This window comes from Chroicocephalus ridibundus, chromosome 5 (genome assembly GCF_963924245.1).
Source record: "Chroicocephalus ridibundus chromosome 5, bChrRid1.1, whole genome shotgun sequence".
Classification (NCBI taxonomy): Eukaryota; Metazoa; Chordata; class Aves; order Charadriiformes; family Laridae; genus Chroicocephalus; species Chroicocephalus ridibundus.
Window position 1 is genome coordinate 48,564,109 of NC_086288.1, and position 24,658 is coordinate 48,588,766.

Below are 24,658 nucleotides of genomic sequence, written 5' to 3' on the forward strand. Positions count from 1 at the left end.
GAGTACTTGTTTTTACAGAAAGGCGTAGATAAATTTCAATGCAGTTGTTTGTCCAGGGTCACCAGGGAAATCTCAAGAAACAGAAGACTGAAGCTAGGTCAGTGTTAGGCTAACTTTTGAATCACATAACCACCTTCCTCACTTTCAACACTTTACAATATTTTTTGTCTCTTTTATTGATTACCAACACCAAAATCAAGTTCAGCCTGCTTCTTACACTTAAGATAACACATTTATTCTCAAAATAGGTTTACAAATAAGCATTCAATAAAGTTAAAATTACTTAACGCAGCTGGTTTCTTGTGAGATGCTGCAAAACAAAGCCATTAATTTGGGTTCTGTTTTCAAAAGCAAAGAAATAATACATCCATTTGCAAATAAACACGGTGGGGGTTTGTTTGTTTGTTTTAAATATAATAAGCAGCAAATTTTCTACCAGGATTCTCAGAGAAATCAGTGCTTCTCCATACTGCTCCAGCCCTCACAATTTTATTCATGTTTAGTTTTTTATGAATTCCAGTGCTCTTTCACTCTACTTATTATTTTAGATGTTGCACATATTACACCTCCAGGACCCAAGGGATAGCCCACACTCCACAACCGTTCCCATTAAGTCTGTTCTTCAGACTCTTCTTCTTAAGGGTTCTCTCAATCTAATCCTATTTTTGCTCTAAAAAATATTCACTGAGCATTTCTCAAGGATAGGTCAATGACTGAAACATCAGCCTGTCAAAAGGACACAATGATATTTCCCCCCAAACTTAAAAAAAGAACTAAACCAGAAAGATTAATACTGAATACAAGTTTTGAACAAAAACCTACATGGTGAGGTTATCAGTAGTGGTCAGGATTGGCATACCTACAAAGTCAATTAATACTGGCTTCAAATACGAGTAGCATACTGAGGCAAATCTATACTACACAAATATAGTGCAAGACAGTAGCAGTACCTGTTTTGAATCCTCCTTTAGAGTTGGCTTTGACAGTGCCTTGAACTGCTTATTTGCACAAGGACAATTTGCCTTTATTCCCCATTTTGTTCTTACAGAGTGAACAATATCACCAACATCATAGAGCGCTGAAGGAAGAGAGTCATTAGTGAGCTCACACATAATTAGAACAACCAGCATTTGTTAAGACTTTTTAATAAATTGTGTATGCTATGCCCGTAAGCAATTGTACATGAACACAGTTCATCATTAAACAAGAAGTTGTGCTACTTCTCTGTAAAAGTCAAAGATAACAAGATAGTACTAAGTACATAGGCTGTTCCAGTCTTTGGACAATAAATACTAAGCTTTCACTAACTTTATTACCCCCCTCCCCGCCCCCCCCCTCCCCCCCCGCCCCCCCCCCCCGTACAGTATCACCAACATACAAAAGACAGCAAAAGCCTACAGCATTTTTTTATCTCAATCAAATATTTTAAATACCTTTTCCAGGAATTATTTGTGTAGGCATTAGATTCTCTGGTTCATGTACCTGTCCCTTCACACATTTAAACCAGGAGAAAGTATCTGAGTCGTCATCTGTAAAATAAAACCATTAAATTGTTTTATTAGTGCATGTTTCATCCTCCTCTGGAAAGCTACGTATTTTACTGTTATTGATATACCAAACCACAGATTTACAACATATTCTTTTTGTTGAGAAGGCTTATTCCTTGCTGTTTAAGGTGGTTATTGACTTCCAAGTTCAAAATACAGGTTTTCTGTCTCCTCCCTCTGCTTTGTTTCAAGTAGCAATACGCATTCTCACCTTCATGTAAGCTTTTTTTCTTCATTCTGTAACAATCCACACACACACCGAAGCCACACTTAGAGCAGACCCAATGAAGGTTGAAGATTGTGGTGTCACAGACATCACACATTTCTCGAACTCCACGAACTGCACGCTTCCAGGCTACCTGTCCTGTGGTAGTTGACAGGTAAGTCAGTTTAAACAAAGATATTTGCATGTTAAATATAGCTACATTGAAACTCTTCAGTGATATAGGATTCGGACTTGTTTTTGTATTGGAACTCCAAAACAAAGCCCTTGCTGTTACAGATTCAGAAAAGTAGGTCCAGAACAGAGCCTAAGCAGTCAAGGTTATTTAGCTTGCTCCTGTGCAGCACCAACTGCATTTCTTACTCCCAACATGTATTTGCCCAAATTAACATGCACGCAGCTGACATTCTCCTAAGTGGAAATTCCACAGCTACCCTAGAAAAAAAATGAAGTTACTACTAGCAAGCTAAGCTTAATGTCTAGCTTGCCACAGCCAGCTTGTCTGTGTTCTCTATTCAATAGCATAGCAGGCAAGTAGTTCTCTTCCTCTTAGTAGTAGATGTGTATCAGACCATCTCAGAACGGTGAGTTGTTGTTCTCTGAAGAACTGACCACTGTTGTTCAGGTTTCTTATGTACCCAGTATATCCCACAGTTCCTCACACCAAGTCGCTTTAGTACACTCAAAACATCCCAAACATTGACAGCATCTTCCAAAAAAAATTACAGGCCTTTCCAGGGCTGCATTATGTACAGATTATTTTAGACTGATCATCATTTCATTATGTCACCAGCTGGAAAACTAAACTAGACAAAAAGCACAGATCTGCTTCCTCCTACCTCCTTCCCCACTTGTAACTTCTCTGAAACTTTTCTGCCCACAACGTTTCTTAATTTTAAAAGTAATGAGAGACCATGTCCTAATATGTACTAAAAAAAAAAAAAAAACACACCAGGATCCAAGACATCTGTTGCTTTTCTTCTGTATACTGCCCATTAACTATGTATGGAACAAAACTAGAACAGCTTGGCACAATTTGTTCTTAAGTAGGAGGTAAAAATTGTTTGACTACTTGTTTCAAAATTCTTCCAGCAGACAGAGGTCTGAATATCACCAGTTCCATTCTTCTCTGCCTTTTAAAAACATGGACTATATTTACCATTTTCTAGGCCAGTCCTCCAATTCCCCCCAGACAGAATGGTTTTTTGTTATCTGTTGTACGCCATTTCATACGTCATTTTTATGATTTTGTACTTTTCTATTCCTCCTATTCTTTTGTTTCCTCTCCATAGTCTGACACCGTCTCCTCTTTCTGTAGGTCTCCTTTTGGCACTTGGTGCCCACGGAGCAATGTGACCTAACAAGCTGTTCTTTCTACACTAGTCAATCTTTGACTACACAGGGATAATTTCACTTGTACTTTAAATAACTCTCTTTAAGGAAGCTCTCCCAAATAATTTTCTCCCTTACGCTTGTGTGTCTTGTGGCTCTACCTAACAGAGTCCAGTAATACACTGGTAAGAGAGAGAAGGGCTGACCCTGAGACATACAGGGGAGTCCAAAAATATTCAAACATAAATGATCCAAAAAAATTAGTACTTGAACAAAGTATTTTGACATTTTGGAAAAGGTCAGTTTGTCAGAGCCAGAATTTTTATGAAGAGGTACCATTTCAACTCTCTGCCAAGAAAAGTTTACCGTAACTTTAAATGGGGGTGACAGGAAAATCTATGTATTTCCTATGTCAACCGGCTGCTCACTTTTTCACTGAACTGTTCAGAGAATGAATATCTAGGCTGTAAATTACTTCTTTCCTACCAAGGACCAAGGGCATTAAAAACAATCTCCACTATTTTAATGAAATTGAGTTCTCTTACTCTCACCAGTCAGGCCGCTAAGCAATCAAAGAGGAATTCATGACCTTTTGCTCCATTCAATCCAGCTCCAGAACTCACATGTGTCTTTTCCTCTGCTACTAAGAAACACCACACCTCCCCTTTGTTTCATGAATTCCACCCCAAATTTCATCCTTCTGAAAGTGTTTCAGCATTCCAGTCTGTACCTCTGACTCTGGCTATTGATACTTTGCATCCACAGCCCTGAATGTGTTCCAGTTCAAGTAAAGAGCAAAGCTTGCAAATTCCAAATAGTACTGGGTAAGACCCCACCAGCAAACATTTCTGAAATATCTCAAGGCTTCCCCCTGGCTCTGAAGGTCATTCAAGCCTGTTCAGTTTTGTTTTTTCCTTCTTCTATTCAGAACCTTGGAGTGACTGGTAAACTGATAAAATCTTTATATAAAGTCGATACTACCCAAATGTAGAAGACATTGGGTACAGTCTTCTAAACCATACTGCATCTCTGTCATGTAGTTATAATCCAAAAAACAAACATAGTTTTAAGAATCATTCTACTCTGAGAAGTGATTATGCAAGATCACAACTTTCCCCATCTGCCCACTTAATGTTTGCTACAGAAAGGTTCTGATGTGGCCAAACTCCTGTGTATGAGGATGCAAGCTTTGTCCCGGATGAACAGTTACCCCCTCAATAGCACCTCTCTGGTCTATTCCCAGCAGGGCTGTACACACAATCACTTGAAATAGTCCTACTGGAAAATTTCAGGTGAAGATAAAAAAAAAAGATTTCTTTACTGACTTGACAGGCAGCATTAGATCCATTATGCAAGAACAACAAAATGGGACCAAAGCAATCTAACAGAGTCTGTGCAGTCAAAATGAAAGCTGTATTGCATTTACACACTAAAAATAGATTGTCAGCTGCCTGCTGTTTTATTTAATTATTTTAATTTTTTTTTTTTACACTTTGTTTCATAATAGAATTATACTCTCCGCAACAGGAAAAGTAATTTGATAAACTGAGAAGCCTTCTGACACACGGAAGGGTAGAATTACTTTTCCCTTTCCCGCTGCCCGTAAGCAAAGAGCTGTTGACACTAGTTCACATTGGATCTTAACCATTACCTCTCTGTGAGAAGAGAGGGAAACACTGAAGTCTTACATGACATTTCCAAATGCACACAACATATTTCCCACAGGTCAGAAGCTTAAGTTTCACATAAAGCTATTAAAATGCAGATTATTTTAATATAAATTGATCTTACTGTGTGGTTCAATCGTAGACATAACTTCCTTTTCAGATATCACTAGCTGACAAAAGTGATCTCCAATGTTGGCTAGGATATACTTCGCTGTGTCAAGATCTAGACCCACAACATTTTTTGATAGAGGTAGCCATAAGCTAATAGCCTCAGGGTCATACTTATTTGGAGTTAAGAAGCCTTCCTCTCGCAGTATTCCATGCTTATTAAACTGCAACCTATGGGAAGAGGAGGGGGAGAGAAAAACCCATTATCTCAAATATTTTATTAATTTACATTCATTCCAATGAGTCAATGCCGAAACTGTAAACATGTATACTGTATGTCAATGAGTTTAACACTTAATGGTTGCAACAGACATAGGTAAACATACTTGTCATTAGCAGTAAGCATGCTTAATGTACTGCTTGTTTAAAAGAGAAGAAAAAGACTCAAAACATCAGTTCCTGTGGTAAGGTAGATTTCCTAACTAAAGATTTTTTTATTCACAAAAAAACAAATCAGGTTAAGATAATTTTTAAAATGCACTGGCATTAAGGATCACATCTAGAGGAGGTAACAGTAAGAATTTAATCTAGAACTATGTACAACTCACAAGAGACATTAGAACACCCTAAAAATACAATATATTTCAGTAACAATTTACAAGTAGCTGTCAAAATCCAGCAAAATTTGAGTAAGAGTGATTCTGAGTAGGTGGAAAGAATGAGATCTGTAATAGTTTATTAAATAAAAAACATCAAGAGTTCTGCTCATGTTCTTGGGAACCTTTTTACTACATGTTGTAGAGGGAAGTTGACTTCCTATGACAACATGTGCTCACTGTAGTGTTAAGCGTGGCAAGAAAACACATGCCAGCAATTACTATCACCAGACAAATGCCACCTTCAGACTTTGCAGATTTCATATTCAATAAGAGACAGTACCATCCGTTTCAAGCTCTAAACTGAAGGATTCAACTGCTTTGAACTCCACTGCAAGTCTGGATTTTTACCCTGAGAAGATGAATTATCATAGTCTGTTGCTACTTTGATCTCACACATTTTTGAACATTTCAATTAATGTCAGATTATCCCAAAATTTACTATAGTAAAATCTCAAATCTGAGGTTAAATAACAGATTAGTAACACATCTTAATTTTTTCTTTAAACCTCTAGCTACAAAATGTGCAAGGAGGGTAGTGTTGCAGTGGAAGAATAAACCTCAAGAAACAAATGAAAGAGTGGAAAAGTGGGGTTCTCCCCACCCCGTGATTTATGTAACTTTTCTGCTTTCAGTTTTCTCTCTTCAGAAGGTCTTCAAGACCTATAGCTTTTTTTTTCTTCTACCTAGAGTCTCAAAAGAAAGCAATTCCTCTGAAAAACTGAGAATAAGTAAGCTTCTCATCTCCCTTAAATTTTTGCTTTTCTTCTCTAATATCACAAGTATTACCTTCTTCCCACAAAAGGCAGTCCATGCTGCAAAGCTTAAATAGGTGTGAGAGGAAATAAAAAGTATGCAACAACATCTGGAAATGAGATCAAGTAGTTCATAGAAAAATGTACGCAACTTGAAAACAAAGGAAAGGTCATGTTAAAGAACAGCCATACGCTGCAGTTTGACAACATCCACCCTGGGCTTATAGATGGGCTTCAAGTTTTTTCTGGGCTTCAACATTCTTTTTGAAAAGGTTCCTCACAGTGTCTTAAGAACTAAAGAGATAAGACATCAGAAGACCTTGACTGTTCAACTAAAGAATCAGGCTCTGTGGGCGAGGTATAATGGATCTGAAGCTGCAGATCGGGTTTGGAAAAGCAACCACCACTCCACAGTCAGCAGGTTTTCCTTAAAGTTGCCTTGCTAACCCTCCCCATCTGCTCTGCTGAAACACAGTGAGTGTACTGATTAAACATTTCTATGGCAAGCTTAAAGAAGCAGCACAAACTCTCGAGTGTATAGCGGAACAAAGAATGTAAATTATTGTTTTCCCCATCAGTATTCCATGATTCCAGCTGAAAGCCCCTGGCCACTTGCTGCAACTCTTCCACAGCTGTGCATGTATGTCTAACAGTTCACATGTCCAAACACTCAACTTTGGGAGACATGCACAGAATCTACCCTGTCGCTACTATCTCCAGTACTACTGAGTTGTAGCACTCAAACTAAACTCATGTTATCCCATTGGCACTCAGCCCAGAATAGCAAAATAGAGCTCAAAGTCCTGCCAAAGAATTTTCTACTCAAATGAAGCAGTTATAAAATTTCTAAGGGCTAAAAAACCACAGGCAACCTCTCATTAGTTAGGTATATTAGCCTTATAGCTTAACAGCTATACACTGACATCTAGCAGTTTTGAACCAGAGACCTAAATGAGACCACTTTGACCAAATGACTGTTTTTTTTAATCTGTCCTGGAAGATGAAGATCCATGTTATAGCTAACAGTGAGCACTCAACAGCCTCCCTTTCAGAAAAGGAAAAAAGGTCAGATATCCAACTCAGATGTGTGGAACTTTATTCACATTTAAAGAACATCAAGGTGTAGACAGAGTCAAAATTCTTCTTACCTTCTAAAGTGAAAGAATCTACAAAAGACAGTGGAGTCTTTTTGTTCTTTGTTCTTCCGATAACTGTCCAAACGGCATTCCCTGCATTTATGCAAGTGAGGTGCAATATTATTACAGGAACCATCCTGCACAAATGCTTCTCCACTTTGCTGCAGCTTCTTCACTTTAGAAGCATCTGCTAAAATTGACTTGCGAGCAATTACTGCAGGGAAGAGTAGTGTAGATTAGACAAGCTTCAGTTTCTCACACAAAGGTACAAGCAAACATACTTTAGTGAAAGATCCATGTCAACTTTTCCTGTAAGTTTCACATTGCATTGAAACAAAGTTATGCTAAAATGTTTACAGTTGGCAGAAACCTCTTTTCAGGTCAGTAGAAACTTCCTCAAGCTGTAGTTCCACCACAGTCATAGTCTGCGGACTCAAGTTTAACGTTTCCTTTTGCACCTCCACAGAGGAGTATTTTGAGAGTGTCTGCTTTTAATGGAAGTTCCTCAGCCATCAGGGCTGAAGTAGCTGAGCACTGAGTAGACCAGGGCACAAAGTAACCACATTTTGCGAGAAATGAAGACAAAAGTACAACCTGGCCATTTCTCAGTCCTGTTTTCACCCTTCACAACGCAACAACAGCTTTCATCTTCTTTGTAATAGATGCCAAACATCTCTCTCCCTCCCACATTGCGGGCGAGGCCTAGCAGGGCACAGCAGTGACTGCTTGGCTGGCTGTGTTCCCAGGTTAATTATGGAACAGCACATGGTAATCCAAGACCAAGCAACATGAGATTGGAAAGAAAGAGGTGGGTGTGTAGGGAGATTCCCAGAACCCAGGATGATCAGCTATATCACCTGATGCACAGCACAATACGTAACATAAGGAGTCCAGCTCCTTAAACAACTACAGCCTTTCCCATTCTTCCATGTGGAAAACTTCAAGAGCCCACCAAGTGGAAGCGGGCCACAGAAAACATGGAAACAAGGTTGGTTGTTTTGGGGTTGGGTGGTTCTTGATTATTTGGTTTTTGGTTGGTTGGGGTTTTTGTTTATTTTGATTTCAGAACATTTATTAAATGAAAGCCCCTCTCAAACAAAGCTTTGTTAAGAACAACTTCCATCCCTCACCATGCTTAAAATAACTTAGGACCACAGCATTTGCATTCCAAACAGAACCTTGTTTTTGTAATCTGTTTTGCCATTCTGTTCTGGCATACATTTTGTAACAACTTATTTCTATAAATTAGTTTTTAGTCCTTATCCCTTATCATGAAAGGACTTTATCAAGTTTATTGCATTCCTCTTGTAAAAGAGTCCACAAATGACTCAAATTCCAAATCACTCACACAATTTAAATTACTAATTTTCATATGTTACAAAGTATGTATGTAATTATATACCTACTTGTATGTAATTATACAGAAACTACAAGGACTTTCAAATGACAGGAAGATTTAAAAATACTTACTATTATCCTGGACCTTGGCACTTCCAGTCCAAAAGCTCTCATTTTCATTTCTGTCATAAAGAATCTCATTTGAATTTCTTCTAATAAAAAAATCCATGTCTATAGGTTCATCAATCTTGTTTCCTTTGTGGCTGTTCTGGCTGTTGCAATTGCTTTGTGATTTAACTCCAGACTCAGTAAAAGAGAGAGGATGAGCATCTGAGGTTGAGGGTCTACAATCTAAAGTCCGCTGCAGTTCAAGAGTACTACTGACTCTGGGTATTGCTATGGAAGAGTTAAGGTGTTGCAACTGTTTTACAGAAACACACTCTTTTGGAAAGTTTGTTGTGGGCTTCATAAGAGCTTCATTTGTATTTTTCAGGTTGGTTCCTTTTTCATTAGCTGAATCAGTCAAAGATGGAGATCTTGAGGTTGTCAAAGAGGTATATTTACCATTTTGATCATTGGGATTTTGCATTTGTTCTTTAGATATAAATCTCACTTTAGGAAAGGCTGTCAGATCTTCCTTCAATGGTTTAATTCCAGTATTAAGACAAGAAGGATGAGTTTCTGGTAAGCTTCGTCTACATGTGCTGAAACACATGACACACAATAATTAGACAAAGAAAAAGGTGTCAAGCAAATCAAGGCATCAGCTCTTCAATCCAGTCACATTTAAAGCTTGAAAGATGAAATTTAATCATGTACTTTGAACCCTAATGTTCCAAGATTTTAAGTTTTGTGTGAGGTTAAATAGGTTTGTGTTTTTGAGGGTTTTCTTTTGTTCAGGTTTTTTGCATTTGATTTTTTTTTTAATTTTTTTTTTTTTTTTTAAGAGTTGGACAGAATGATAAAGCTGTATGCATACTTAGGCACACACATATTTAGGTACTGCAGCTACTCCACTACTTTAAACAGTTACTTTCTCGTTTTCCTCCATGCAACAGCTGTATAACCAAATGCATTTGACTTGCATGTCTGTGTGAGAAGATTCTAATACTCTAAGAAACTTCTGGCTGGTGCTAAAAGCTCCCCACAAAAAGCTCACAAAAAGCTTCCCACACAAAAAACTCAAAAAAATCATCATCTTTTCTATATTCGTCTTGTGAGATATATACACAAAAGTGGAAAAAACCCTACAGCACTTCCTTTAAAGCTAATACACAAAATTTGAGTTTTACTGTTACACTATTTCTACCATATATATTCATTTTTGTGACAGAATTGGGGGCACAAGCACAATATACTAACTTTCAAATTATGCATGTTAGGAAGGAGCTGCAATTTATACTCGGAAAAACAGTTAATGGTACAATACAGTTCCCATACTCGCTATGGTCAGAGAATTGACTAAAACATACCCTTCATCTCAGGCCCCTGACTGCCCTTCTTCCTGTCATAGCTGACATATAAGTTTGTATCTTGAAGACATTTATCTGATTGAAAAATGCCTCCAGAACATGACTTCTAGAGCTAGTTTTATAATGGAAATGCAGTATCAGCTCAAATTTGTTCAAGGAAAGTTTGGAGTGGGAAACTTGGTATTGAAAGGTTTTACACCCAGTTGGTCATTTTCTAGCCTCCTACAGGTAACAATGAAGTTTAAAGCGACTAGTGTTCAACAGAAGTGTAACCAAGGACCCGTACTTGATCTGCAAGAAGCTAGTATACTGGACACCTGCCTGAATGCGTTCTATTTTTCTTGGGGGCAGGGGTGAAATGCAGAACAAAAAGTAGGCACCACACCTATGTATAACACTTCTGTTTACAAATGGGTACAATGAAGCAGTAACATTGGCTCATGACATTGAAGGGCAACTACCTCAAAGAGAAAAGAGAAAAATATAGCATAAGCAGGCAAATTATGTATCCGGGGCAATTAAGGCTAACACTTTTCTATGCCAATATTATAGAAGACTAGTATACTACAGCTCTTTAAAATAACCTCTGAGTTTGTTTTGCTAAGAATTATTTTTGGAGGGGGGGGAAAAAGTCTGCGTAAGCATAAACTGATTTCTTACCCCTGAGGAGTTTCTGCACCAAGATTGGGTGGTGAGTTAGCTGGCAGGGGCAGGCCTTGATGCCTTTGGTCTTTATTAGCAGGGGTACATCCTAGCAATGCTTCACCCAACACTGTTGGTACTGACTGCACGTGTCCCTGACTGGGAGAAACCTGTAAGGGAGATTTTAACAGTTAGGAAGATTCAGGATAACAGAAATACTGCTTTGCAGGGTTGAGCTTAAAAAGAAAGATACATAATACCCTTGCCATTGTGTTTAATAAAGTTCGTTGAAGACCATTCCTCACTCAGTCTGTAAGATGGAAAGACCTTACATTGCCCTTTTAAACCTTATAGGTTCCATGAAACACTGCTCATTGTAATTCATTTTACCCCAATTATCAAACGGTTTCGGAGAAAGGAAGGCGTATTAAGAAGGCAAATAGGATAGAAAGCCCTGCTCCTCATAACTGCCAGTGCAACGATCTTTCTAAAATAATTGCAGTCATCAAGAATTCACAAATAGCTTTCAGAGCTCATTTGAAAAATCCTAGAGAAAACTAAAACAGTGAAGTTAGTCTGACAACATTAACAAAAATCTAGATGCAAACTTCCTTGTAGTTAGAAAGTCTTTGTACTGGGATTCTAGACAGTGTTAAGTAAAGAAATCCCGTGCTGATTAAATCACCAGCCTCACAAATCTACAGTTCTTTTAGGAATACAACAGGCCTACCAAATTAGAAAGTGTATTTTTCTGTGGGGCTCCTTCCTCAGCTCTAACATTCATATTCCACTCCCACACACTCAACTCACTGCTGGAAGTTACACTACAGACTCTTTACCATCAACTCCAAAATATTTCCTTTCTGCTTTGGTATAACACAGCTGTCAGGCATTGAGACAAGCTCTCAAAAAAACCACTGGAATTAACTCCATATTAGAAATCAGACTACTATCACATACTAAGTAAAACAAAAAAAATATAGCTTCAGCTAATGACTCCCATATATTTGCATCCACCAAAATCAGAGAAACAAACAGAACTTCTGTTTTTCTTATTAGAAAGCACACTCGCCTGTAACCATTTTGAGAAAATAGTTGCAAGACATTTCCCAATGAGTACAAAAGTGATAAAAAATCCAGTCCTTCGAAGGAAGGCAGACTAGAAAATTAGAAGTAAATAACTTCACTATGTTAAGGTAAAACAAGCTATGAATTCAGATCAGAACAACTCTTCTGCAGGACATTTGGAATATTATATAAAGACCAGCTTTGTATGTATCAAGCAGGCTGCTCAATGGCTGAATATGCAGAAAGATAAAGATTGGCAAATTGAGCCCTGAAAGATGATAAAGGTACTCAAGCTTGAGCTATAGAAACATAAGCAGAGCATGACTGCAATGTACAGGTTACTTAACACTGATTTGCTGCTTGCTCTTCCTCAGCAGTAAATAGATCGCTTTTCATTGAGGAATCTTATCCTGTACTTGCTACTTCATGCTGTATTGTTGTGAAGCCATTAAAGATTTCTAATAGTCATTAGACTATTAGCCAGACCTACATAATGGTAGACACATCAGCCAGACCCACATAATTGACTCGGCACAGGACTGACTGCAGAGAAGCCAAGAACATGACGCCAAAAAAATGAAACAAAAACCCACCCCCACCACCACTCTAGAGCTTCCAGATGGCTGCTCCTGCCTAAAATGCAAATTTTGGTCTGAAACACTGGGCGAAAATTATAGGGTAAATTCGAAGTACTGTTCTTTAGCCAAGTCATTATTTTTCATTTGCATTTCTATACTTAAGTTACCCAGATCGTTTCTTGACCTTTGAGAGAATTTTCTTAAATCTCAGTGATACTTGGCAGGTCACTCACAAAAGAAATAAACATAGACATGGAATTACTATAAAAGTAGTCATATTCCCTTTTTGTGCTGAAACAACATTCTTCAAACCACTGCTTGTGTAGTTTAAATCCTCAAAGCATGCAAGCGTAGCTGAAGGTATTGGGTTAAGTACAAAATAGTTAAAAAAAGAATGCAAAAAGCAAAGGTTATAATCTTGAGAACTGCTTTGCGTTTTCACCCATTACAGAATACATGACCAGGCAAGCTAACTCCTAAGCAGGAAGGGGGAAAAAGTACAGTTAAGAAAACAACCTTTAAGGCTCAGTAGCTTTTTCTCAGATTATCATAAAGCAAGATGTTTTACCCATGCCTAGACAAGTTTCAAAGAACTCAACACACCCTCCTAGGGATTATATTTATTATTCCACTTTTCTATCTAATCCTTATTCAAGATGTTCTGAGAAGTGACATAACCATTATATAACAGTCATATATAACACAGTAAGACATCACCTCAGGAGAAGATTTTGTGTGTTTAACATCAACACCTCCACTACTCTCAGATGACTTCCTTTTCATGCCCGCAACTCTTTTAGATTTATCTGGAAGAGAAGGTGATCAAGATTAGTATATTTATCACAAATATGCTACTTAGCATTTGAAGAACGAACAATAACAGGTCTTACCACATTTTCCATTGTTGTCATATATGATTTCAACATGAATTAACTCTGGATCAAGAGTTTTTAAAGCTGGAATCTTGAAAAGGAACAAAACCACAGAAGCAGCCATTTAGAGACGTGAAAGTTACTGTTTGAATGTATTTATCTTAGATGTTGTGGTATAGACTAAGCTTAGACATTTAACTTCTAGGTTCTTTGAATACCAAGCTGAATTTAACAATATGTTGCTGTGACACAGTCTCTGCATGAAAGCACACACATAAACTGGTGCTTCAGAGCAATGTCTACACAGCACAGAAAGCAAAGAAACCAGAATTGTACGTTTGCCTCACTCTTCAAGTAAAAATTCCAGGTCTTCCTCATTTTGCATAGAAGGCCATTTCTTATTTGATAATTCTACCAGCAGCATACAGAAACACTTCGGGGTAATAGATTATTCCGCACTACACCGATCCCCATATTTTTAAGTATATTACAGCAAGGACAGAATTAAAAATGATGTTGGTGGGAATATAAATAAATGTTCTACCCATTCCACATCTCTGATTTTAAACCCAGAGCAACCGGTTCTTACCTCCTGACAGTTGACTTCTAGAGTTCTTGTAGCTGGATTACCATTGACAACAACTGCTGTGAACCACTGAGTAGATGGATCCAGGCTGTAAATTCTGATTTTTGAACCAATGATATTTTTTCCACCTTAAAAATTGAAAAGAAAAAAAAAAACAAGAAAAGGGATCTTAAGAAAAAGGGAGCATGAAGATCATCACAGTTACCAATGTGAATTTGCTGACAGTACTGTATGCAAGATGTAAGCAAGCAAACAAACTGGGAACCTTGGGACAACTTCCATATACTTTATGGAAAAAAAACCCACACATGAAAAAAATATGTTCCAGCTACTTCCTTCCTGGAATAATTCAATTAAGTTTTCTGGAGGTTAAGACATGCAGCAGAGGCCAGGCTGACCTCCAGATTTCAGACAGTGAAGCAGATCAGTGGACACTGAAATAAAGATTCAATATTTTGATGTGAAGTTTTCTTCTCTTTACAGTGACAACTGTAAAGTGACATGGAAGTGACAACTCTAAGTTGCAGTATTTACATTTCTATTAAAGTAAGACTTTCCTTGCACATGCAAGTATATGACTACAAATATGCTTGTATGAAGCCAGTAATTAAGAATTTGAAGCTAGTAAATCTAAAAATAAAAATTTTAACTTGACTAAAAAAGTAGTCTCTACATAAAACTTTGGAAGTTTTTATAAACAAGCATTGGACTGAAAAAAAAAATAATCAAACCATCTGAAACAATAAAGAACTCCAAATAATTTCAGTGAAAACTGCTACAAATTTGATATCTCTTTCACAAGTGACAGGCCGTCTATATGTGCCTAAACTACGTACTCATACAAAGAAAATATCTGAAACTTAGATCTCTATAATCCCTCACATTTTGCATTCATTGCTGTAAAAGAAAGTGGAATCAGTATTTTAAAAAAGCTTTTATCCCTGAAACAGATTACTGTAATTTACACCATCACTGCTAAGATTTCTCTTTTGACTTGAGTATTTATTGCCAGAGTTTTCCACTACAGAGTAGGCTTGTACCTTGTACCAAGCGTGTTTCATCTAGGTGTTTCTTTACTAAAGCTTGTATTTCTTCATTAACATTTTGATCATCCTTAAGAGGAAGCCTGGAACTGTCCATATCCTATTTAGAGGGGAAAAAAAGAAATATATAAGTTGCTATTAAGAATAATGCTTGATTGACAAAATCCCATAATATTTAGAAAAAAAGATTGCAGAAATTCATACAAGTCCAACAAGTTTCTCATTACTCTGTGTTCTTTCAGCTCCTACAACATTGTATCTATTGAGGCAGACATCATTTCCTTACTACTAATCTGGATCAATTATCTGCAAGCCAGACTGAAGTGAGCTCTCCAACTCTGCTTTAATACTGTCCTGAAAACAATCTGGTTTGTTTCACTAGATTGCTAATGAGCACTAAGTTTAATTGAACCATCCATTTTTTAATTTAGGATTTTAAGTTCTCAGGAGAGACAACATATAAATAGTCCTGAGCATACGTAAATGTAAGCATTTTAAGTTTTCTATTTGTGATAACACCACCAGGATACAGTCCATCTCAAGACACTATTACAAAATGTTCATACAAATGAAAACAGAGTCAGCTACTTTAAATCATTCATAGTTATTCAGCATCATGTATTTATATTTTAGGGTTTTTCTTCCTCTATTGTTATCTAAACCAAGCTTCTTGAAAACATTTAGAATTGATTCTGAAATGGAAAGTTTAGAGCAAGTTTTTACCAATGGCTCAGAGTGCTAATAAAAAAAAAAAGGGTTTGGGGCTTGTTGGGTTTCGTTTTTTGGTTTTTTTTTTTTTTTCTTTTTGCACTGCTCTGGTATTTATAAGCAGCAGAAGGCTAAAGAGATAGCAGTCAAGAAACTGTTATTCAAGAAGCCAAAAAAGTAATCTTCTCCATTGCAGTATCGGCATAAGGCTTCTACATAAATAATTCTTTACTCTGTTGTTGAGCCAGCACAGGCAAGACAACAATCTACAACTCAAATTTAGCTTTAAGTGATTCTTTTGTTAGTTTCTCAAGAGGAGTTGTCTATTTGCTGACTGTTAACAAGTCAAAACAGAACACTGATGATGACACTACTAGCAGTCTCAACATGGGACATCTATTACTAGTTTTATTCAGACTGTTTATAGGTCTTGAGAGTAGTTTCCTGAAAAGGTTAAATCATTTATCATTAGCAGATACTACTCTTCAAAATGCCTGACCCAGTCACATGGGGCAATTGTTTCAATCCATCTCCACCTAAATTTCACTAACAAACTTTCCTCTTGGTGCTCAATACAGGGACTACAATTCAATCGTCTCATTTATATCCTGACCAGTTCCTCATTTGTTTAGAAGTGATGCGTTTCTATTAACTAGCAAGAACAAAGGGAAACTATTTCAGATTATCCCCATCAATGTGACACAACTGCTGTCACCTGAGATGAATAACTGTCCTAGCACACTCCTTCATCCATCTCTCTTAAGTGACCATGTCCTGGATCAGCTTCAGAAGGTTTTTAATTAACACATTACACTGAATCACACATTACATTCAGAACTTGTATTTATGAGTTATGGCAATACATACTTACTCCAAGTTTTTCCAACCTTAAGTTTGCATTTAGAATATATTGATGTGACATATCTTAAATACCAAGATAAAAGATTTATCTTCCATCTTTATAAGGCCATACAAGGTTACCTGAATGGGTGTCAAAAGGTCCTTAGAAATAAAGACACATCTCTCTTCACCAAGATAGCGTACTGAAACCATTGATCCCAAACCAGCTTTGTCCACTAAGGATTTGTAAGTCTAGAAAAGTGATAAACATTGTCTTAGAAACAGAGTAAGAAGACCTCATCACTCCTCATTTGCATTTAAAAAATTATTTTATGTTTGCATCTATTTCTCGGTTAAGATATCACATCTACACGCAACTCTTGAAACAAAGCAAGTTTCTAATAAAACTTCTAATATATGCCTAATAAAGGAGGTACTGGACTATACTTGCAATTAATTTCATTTATTAGAATGAGTAAGGAATTCAGTTCAGGTGGCTGCCATTAACCATCATTAATCATTCATCTCAACATGAAGAATTTACTAACATTAAGAGTTCTAATTGTTAATATGTTAATGAAAAACCCTCCTTATGGTACACTGGGGGAAATAGCTAGCAAATCATAGAATCGCTTTGCTTGGAAGAGACACTTAAGATCATCAAGTTCAACTGTTAATGTAGCACTGCCAAGTTACCACTAAACCATGTCCCTCAGCACTATGTCTACCCATCTTTTAAGTACCTCCAGAGATGGCAACTCAACCACTTCCCTGGGCAGCCTGTTCCAATGCTTGACAACACTTTCCGTGAAGAAATTTTTCCTGATATCCAATCTAAACCTCCCCTTGGCAAACTTGAGGCCATTTCCTCTTGTCCTATCACCTGTTACTTGGGAGAAGAGGCCAACCCCCACCCAGCTACAACCTCCTTTCAGGTAGTTGTAGAAAGCAATAAGGTCTCCCCTCAGCCTCCACAAGCCCTGTTCCCTCAGACACTCCTCATAAGTCTTGCTCTCCAGACCCCTCAATGAGGGCCTGCTGCATGGCTTACATTAAAGTTCTCAAAGCTCACGCAACATTAACAGTATACTGAAGCCTTATTTTAGGTGTGTATAATGACTTGGATAGCCTCATAGTTCTTATACCACTGCAGCAGAATGATGAAATTGTGTTCAGGCTGACCAAAGGCTTTAAGAACAGACAAGAAAAAAAGTTTCCTTTAAAAGCTTCTGAACTCTTCCCAGTACGTTCAAGGTTAAATTTTGTCTAGTCCTGCAGTAACAGCTCTGAGTGGGTAAGCATCAGGAGCCTGGAACATCAGAAGTGGCGAGAATAATTCCTCCCTATGTGAAAGGTACATTTGTGCCCCATTTAAAAGAAAAAAAGAAAACCATTCTGATAGAGTATGCATTTGGGTTTCCATAGGACTGATCAAGCAAACAAAGACTTTCTTCTCTTTTGTTGTTTTCACTTCAGTTTGGACAGCATTGGCAAAGGGGCAGTATCACCACAAGAGGAACAAAAGAGGAACAAGAGCCTCTCCAGGAGTGACAGGGCATCACAGGAGTTCTCCAAAGCTATTCCATTTGTCAGAAACATACTCTCCCATATACTTGAATCAATAAGTTGTGATAAAGATTTAAATAAATTAATCCACGCATCCCTTTTTTGACCCCTTCTTTCTTGTCTTGAGTGGTGGGAATGGGAGGAAAAAGTCAAGACAAATTCCAGTATTGCGTTTTACTTTATCCTACATTGTTCCTCTGCTAAATGAGCTTATAAACACATACACTGCCTGATCTGACACATCAAACACATCATAAAGGAAGCTTTATGCTCAACAAAGACAAGTGTCTAGTAAGAACTGTTCAGATACTTAGAAAGGGACAACAGTTAAGTTTAAGTAAGCAGGTTTTCAGAACATTGTATCAGCAAAATCTCCCAGTAGAAATGCTGATACTAATGGACAGGTCAGGAAATAAAATTAAGAATTCATCTTCACACTTCCTCTCCTGTCTTATTTGGCCCTACTTCCAATAAATATCTGCTTAGGTTAACTTTGCTTAAGAAAAACCTCAGCTAAAATGCAGCAATATGAATTACACCGCATACTTTATACCTAGAGAAGTTAGAAGAGTATTAAACATGGACTACAACTTCAGCATAACTGATGTTCAGCAAGTTTACATCTTTATTTCACAACTAATTTTACGAGTAGCAATAACCAAAGTAGTCAAGTAAAACTATACTGGCTGAATACATTAAGAAGTGTTCCCTGTTCACCTCTACTGGCTAATTTTCCTAGCCAGCCATGCATGGCAGTTACAGAAAGCTTGGTTCTCTGGCTTGTACAGCATAGCTCACATTTTTATAAGCACAAAATCCAGATCTCACAAATTACCTGTGCCAGGCTGCCACCACATAGGAGTCATTCAAATTATTTTTGTCTCAGATCAAGAATCATTGAAGAATTAACAGTACTTGAGGCAGAGTAAAACAAGAATTTAAGATAAAAATACAGGCTATCCTTAGAAATCTATTGTTTACCCTTTTTATCTCTATTCTTAACTGCAATTTCACAAAAGAAGGAAGAAATACGAGACTTGAGGGAAAAGAAATTAACATTGTACAGAAGAGTGGTTTGGGAGCAAAGTCATAAAAATACATTCCTGTATCTCCAGGCACAATATACCAACTTCAAATGCTTACAAGCTCTGCCAAGCTCTAGCTGCACAGAGATTTAGTTTCCCTTCAAATCACATATAAAAGTACATGAGTGAAGCTGTACTTGAGAAATTCACACCTGTAACAACACTGTCCCTAGAACAAGTAAGTGCAGAATCAACATGATTTTTGCCAAGCATATACTTGCCATTGCAGGCCACTGGACAGGAGACATAGAACCAGCCTGATATTTTCTTTCAGCCAGTACCAGCTTTTGCTCCACCAGGAATACTTTCATTTTATGGCTGTAGACTTCCATCCATCTTCTCTTTTCCCATGATTCATCATCAAATTCTACACAAATCTACAGAAAGGAAGCAAAATGAAGGAGTGACTAACCATAAAATTCAGGCATACACAACATGAAAAAGGACAAACACCAATTTCCTCCAAGAAAAAAAAAGTACTTATAATGCAAACATGATTACTGCCTTTCTGTCACACAACCAACCAATCACTAAAGGATCCCAGCATGACCTAGTATTTTTTAAGTGACAGTGAACATTAAATGGTTTGTCATCATTACTGTCACATAAAACACTAATATTCCTATTTAACTATACGATCTTTCCTTCTCAAGTCCTCTGCTACTCAAGGACAGCTAAATGTGTTAACTCTGCCACCAGTGTTTACAATCAAGGAAACACACATACACAAAACCCCCTAAAACTCTAAAGGACTGTATATAGTAGTGGCATATGCACTTTCCACAAACTCTAGACCAGAGTACCTGAAAAAGCAGGCTGTTTTTCCAGAAATATTTTAAGAGTTCCAAAGAATAACTTTAGTTAATTTATTGAAAGCACAAATGACAGTAAGCCAGTAAAGGTGATCAAATTATATCACAGGAAGAAGGTAATTTTCTGCCTGCGTTTACCTGGTATTTATCATTACTAATCTCTGAAGCATCTATACAAACTTTTCAAGAGGAAAGCAGCTGTTACTTCACAGCAAAAACACAGTGGCTTGACCAATTTCTTTGGGATGACATTACTATTCTTTCATAGGCAACATGGGGAGATCAGCAAAGGATTGGGAAAGACCACAAATACGACTTTGCCTAAATACAGGAATTGGAATGTCTTGATAAAGAACACTACTCAGAAAAATCACTCTCTCTTCCCATAAAATATAACAATCCAGTCTAAATACATTTAACTAACAGCACAGAAATCTCTCAGTTGAGTGAATCTTAGAAACATTCCCTTGTGTTTAAGCTTCCCTCTAAGGCGAAAGGCAAGTAAAAGCATGCACGCAAAACAGCATTACCACAGACAGGAGTCATAAAACTAATGGGTGCAGAAATGAATTTAGTCATTTTGAAGTTCATGGAAACAATGAAAGAGATAAGCAAATAACACAAGTACCAGAACCAGAATGGCTTGTTTTGTCTATAGTATGAACACCACACAAACAGGAAAATACAGTTGAGAAAATAATTTCAAAAGTAGACAGCCCTTCTATTCTGTAGCTTGCTCCTGAGACGATAGAAAAAGATTAAATATTTCTACTCCTTTAGAGACTTTTCCTCCTCCCCCCAGTCCATTACTATTTTGGGTCTAACTATACATTACTCAGGAGGTGTTTTGGTACAAAGGAGATGGCATGTGTTTTGGTACAAAAAGTTCTCAGCGCCTCAATTGTCTACTTTGCAACTTCTTTAACACTTGCACTGGAGAACGCATTAAGTCAATTGCTTCTGGCAGAACCGTAACCAGTTACCAGGCTCACAATAAAGTCTTCAACAGCACCTGCTCCTTCTTTTATGTCCCAGAGAAGGTCCTCAAGAAGAGCTTTCTGCAGCAGCAACATCCTCCTCCTCCCTCCAAGTATGGCATGGGCACAGCCCCGCCGGCCAAAGATGGAGAAAGCTCCACCCCTGCCGCAGATCCATAACAAGAAGCTCGGCCTCTAACAACTCGCGGCTCTTCATAACAAGTCCCAAACTTCACACTTTCAAGAAAGAGTTAGAAATACATACAATTTCTTCTTGTTTGACAAGAAGCAGGTGCTTTTTCAGTTAATCTAAGGTCACAAAGTTCTTCCCATTAAAAAAAAAGGCAAGTAAATAGTTTTAATTGAAAGATGGTACTGTTCTTGCTGTCGTAGAACAGCCTGCCACCAAAGTCCCTCCTAGAAACAAACAGGAGGACCATGTAACAAGATGCCGTTACTATAGTGGAATTTTGTCCTTAGCGAGTACTTTGTATGCTATAGTAATTGCTCAGACATGGTTGAACAGTTTTACTGACTACAGTTGCCAAACAGCCCCTTAAGAGCTTCACAGTCAAACTGTGAAAGTCGCTTGAATTCCACCCAAACTATATAGTTAACAAGTTTCACTAAGTTTGCAGTAATTGATTGCATGTTTAGAAATCCTGTTGGTAATCATTAAGAAATGGCCACCACGCAAAAAGAGTCTGAGAAACCTCCACCATACATGAATTTGGCACGTCTTTCAAGACAGGAGAAGTACTCGTTCATTACCAGCTACTTCAAAGAGCAAGAAAGGGAAGTCAACAATCCCATCAACATAGGATTGTTTCCATTTCATTAGTAACTACAACCTGTGGAAAAAAAAAAAGTTTACAACTGACAACGTCTTAAATTACACTTAGGAAATACACAGAAATAAAATCTAGGCACAGCAGGTGCAATAAAAGTCTTAAGTTTTCAAAATGCTGGTGGAAGAAAGCACGTTTATAATTAGTTTGAGGTAATTTCCGCCATTAGTATAAGCACACTGGGGGCTTTACGCAGAGGTGCACGCGTTTGCGAGCACATTAGGCAGACAAGTTGACTAAGAAAATCCCTGTCCCCCAACAATAGCATATATATACACGCCTATACACACCCCCACACGCATGCACGCACACTAAATTTCCAGCTCACAGGGTAAGCACTCTCGTTTCAGAAGGTCTCTTTGGAAGTTCCCGGTTACCTTCAGGTCTTGTTTGGATATGTCCGTATGTGAAACTGCTCGGATCTTGCCCGACTTCCAGGGCCATTCCGAGATGCGACTGGTGTCCCACGACCTGTCCTCTTCCTCCGACAGGCAGAGGAACCTCTTCCCCACCAGCAGCGACCAGCTCCCCTCGAGCCTCAGCACCATTTTAACTCATCGGGAGGCCTCCAGGGAGGAAACCGAAGGAAGGAGGAGAGAAAAAAAAAAAAAAAGAAGAGAAAAATAAAACAACAAAGCAAGGCGGCGGTCAGCGGGCAGGCCGCGCTCCGAGCACTGCCGGCGTGCTCGCCCCCCGCCCGCCTTTCCTCGCAGGGAGCCGCGGGGGCCAGGGCGGGCGGGAGCAGCGCTGCTTCCTTCTTCCTCTCCCCGTCCTCCCCCCTCCCCCGCTCCTTTTCAAGCGGCTCAAGCCGAGCCCTCCGACACCCACAGGATGCTTCTTTGCCCACGCTCTCGTTAATCATTGCCTCGCTGGGGGTGGGTGGAAGGAAACACCAGAAGCTGCTGCAGTGCAGCTCCCAGCGATTCCCACCCCGTCTCCCTGCCGCTTCTTTGTTCCCTCCCTCTCAGGAGCCGAAGCTCGGGGGTGGGGGGTGGGCAGCTGAAGGGAAGGCAGGGAAGCAGGCGACCGGGCCGAGCTCCTTCCGGACGCCTCCCCAACACCCTCTGCTGCCCGCCCAGGCAGCTCTTCGAGCCTCGCCCCTGCCCTCACCTGCTTCTCCCCCCCTCTGGCCCCAGCCCGGCGCACCCCGCGGCGACACGGCGCCCGGGCAGCGGGTTCGGCGAACGCGGCGCTTCCCCCTCCGCCCCCGGCAACGGCCGCTGCGCCGCAGCCAGCGCTACTACTCGGCCCCGCGCTGGCGCACACACCCCCTCACCCGCGCGACCGCCCCCCGCCCCGCACCGCGGACGGCCCCCGCCGCCCCGTCCCTCGCTCCCATTGGCTTCTCCGCGCCAGGAGGGCGGGGCTATCGACTAGCCTCCCGCTGCGATTGGCCCGGAGGGGCGGTGCCCGCGCCGCTGGCCACGCCTCGAAACCGTTGCTCAGCAGATGGCGGATTAAAAAAAAAGCAGTATCCTTCCGCAAAGCTTCGAGTGCAGGAGTGCGCCAGCCCGCCAACGGCCATGAAGAGACCAAAGATGGGGCCCAATGGAAAATCAAACACGTTTCAGGCCGTAGCGTGCCTTCAGGCGTACGTTTCCGCTTCAGGCGAGCTGAGCCTTAAGCTATGAGGGCCGCCTTTGGAGTCGGCGGAAGGATCTGAGGGAGGCAAGAGGTGTGAGGCGGCCGCTTATACGTGCGGTTCGCGGCGTACTCAGATATAGCACAGGGGGAGGGGGCACCTGCGGACGGCTTCTGCGCAAGCGCAGGCCGGCGCCGTGCACCTGCGGGGGCGCTGCGGGCAGCCCACTGCGCAGGCGCATACGGGAAAGGGCCCGGCACCTGCTCGGGGGCTGCGTCGGCGCCTGCGCAATTGCGGGGTTTTGGCGGCGCGGCAGCAGCGGGGCGGCGGCCATCTTGTTGGGCCGCCTTGGAGGCTGAGGGGGACGGGGAAGAGGTGGCTGCTGCGCGACAGGAGAAGTTCAAGGGGAAGGAATAACGCTCGCTAGAGGTTCCTTGGGAGGGTGGCAGGCTTTAGAGAGGCTCTAGTTGTAGTTGAGGTGGGTTATGTAGTTATATTTACAGGGAGATGTCTTCTGTCCCCTCAGATCCCGTATTCCTTTTATGCAAGGCCTGTGTGCTCTTATGAAAGACTGTAGCCATGATCATAAGAGAACTAACTAGTTAAACTGAGAATATGCTAATGAGGTAGCTGATCGTAGTCTGCAGTGACCTAGCAAGACGCTCATCTTTTACCACAAGGCTTTCCTACCAGAGGATGTGGGAGGAAGAAGACCAAAAATGAAGAAAGTACCCAAGGCTAAGAATCTGTTGAGTCATCCAGTTTACTGGAAAGTGGTGGTGTTCAGCTTATGCTTTCTCTGGGGTTCTTGCCATCACAAGAGATGTCTGAGCTCCAAAAACCCCATCAAACAGCAGCAGGGGCTCTGCGTGATATTCCGGCAACGTTCTGGTCTCCTCTTCCATTTTCTCAAAGCCGCCAGTCCCACACTTGTGTTAAATGCATTTTTAAAGCTTTTCCCACCAGTTTGCTTCAGGATTCTCCACTGACCACTTCTCCACTGCAACATTCAGACAGACACATTCATGTATGACATCAAAAGGCACAAAAAATTCCTTGTGTGCCATGAGGAGGGAGTTCTGTTCTTCACACCATGGAGATGAGGCAGCCCAAATTCCTTGGTAACTTTAAGGCCTCTTCACTGATTCCTAGCAACATGATGAACCTAGTAATATGTAGCATTTCCAGCAGGGAGAACAAGCAAACAAACAAAAGTG

At 39.8% G+C, this 24,658-nt stretch overlaps 1 protein-coding gene and 1 long non-coding RNA gene across 3 annotated transcripts in view; one reads left to right on the plus strand and one right to left on the minus strand.

Annotated features, from left to right (window-relative positions):
• KDM3A (lysine demethylase 3A) overlaps nt 1-23,106 on the minus strand; it is a 32,367-nt gene extending 9,261 nt beyond the window's left edge. The window contains exons 1-15 of one of the 2 annotated variants that reach the window (XM_063336946.1): nt 22,970-23,106; nt 22,237-22,425; nt 19,444-19,599; nt 16,713-16,823; nt 15,021-15,123; nt 13,984-14,108; nt 13,413-13,485; nt 13,240-13,328; nt 10,895-11,046; nt 8,895-9,466; nt 7,437-7,638; nt 4,894-5,108; nt 1,759-1,911; nt 1,434-1,529; nt 951-1,078 (exon numbers count right to left, since the gene is read on the minus strand). In XM_063336946.1, coding sequence (XP_063193016.1) covers nt 951-1,078; nt 1,434-1,529; nt 1,759-1,911; nt 4,894-5,108; nt 7,437-7,638; nt 8,895-9,466; nt 10,895-11,046; nt 13,240-13,328; nt 13,413-13,485; nt 13,984-14,108; nt 15,021-15,123; nt 16,713-16,823; nt 19,444-19,599; nt 22,237-22,407 — 2,346 coding nt within the window. In that variant the 5' untranslated portion in view covers nt 22,408-22,425; nt 22,970-23,106. Of the gene's footprint in view, nt 1-950; nt 1,079-1,433; nt 1,530-1,758; nt 1,912-4,893; nt 5,109-7,436; nt 7,639-8,894; nt 9,467-10,894; nt 11,047-13,239; nt 13,329-13,412; nt 13,486-13,983; nt 14,109-15,020; nt 15,124-16,712; nt 16,824-19,443; nt 19,600-22,236; nt 22,426-22,687; nt 22,862-22,969 lie in introns of those variants that run through there. The other variant, XM_063336947.1, reaches the window with a different exon arrangement.
• LOC134516596 (uncharacterized) lies at nt 8,064-18,322 on the plus strand. Its single transcript, XR_010071370.1, has 3 exons — nt 8,064-8,412; nt 9,256-9,316; nt 18,048-18,322. It is a non-coding gene; the product is annotated as an uncharacterized LOC134516596 (long non-coding RNA).
• Nucleotides 23,107-24,658: the final 1,552 nt, after the last annotated feature.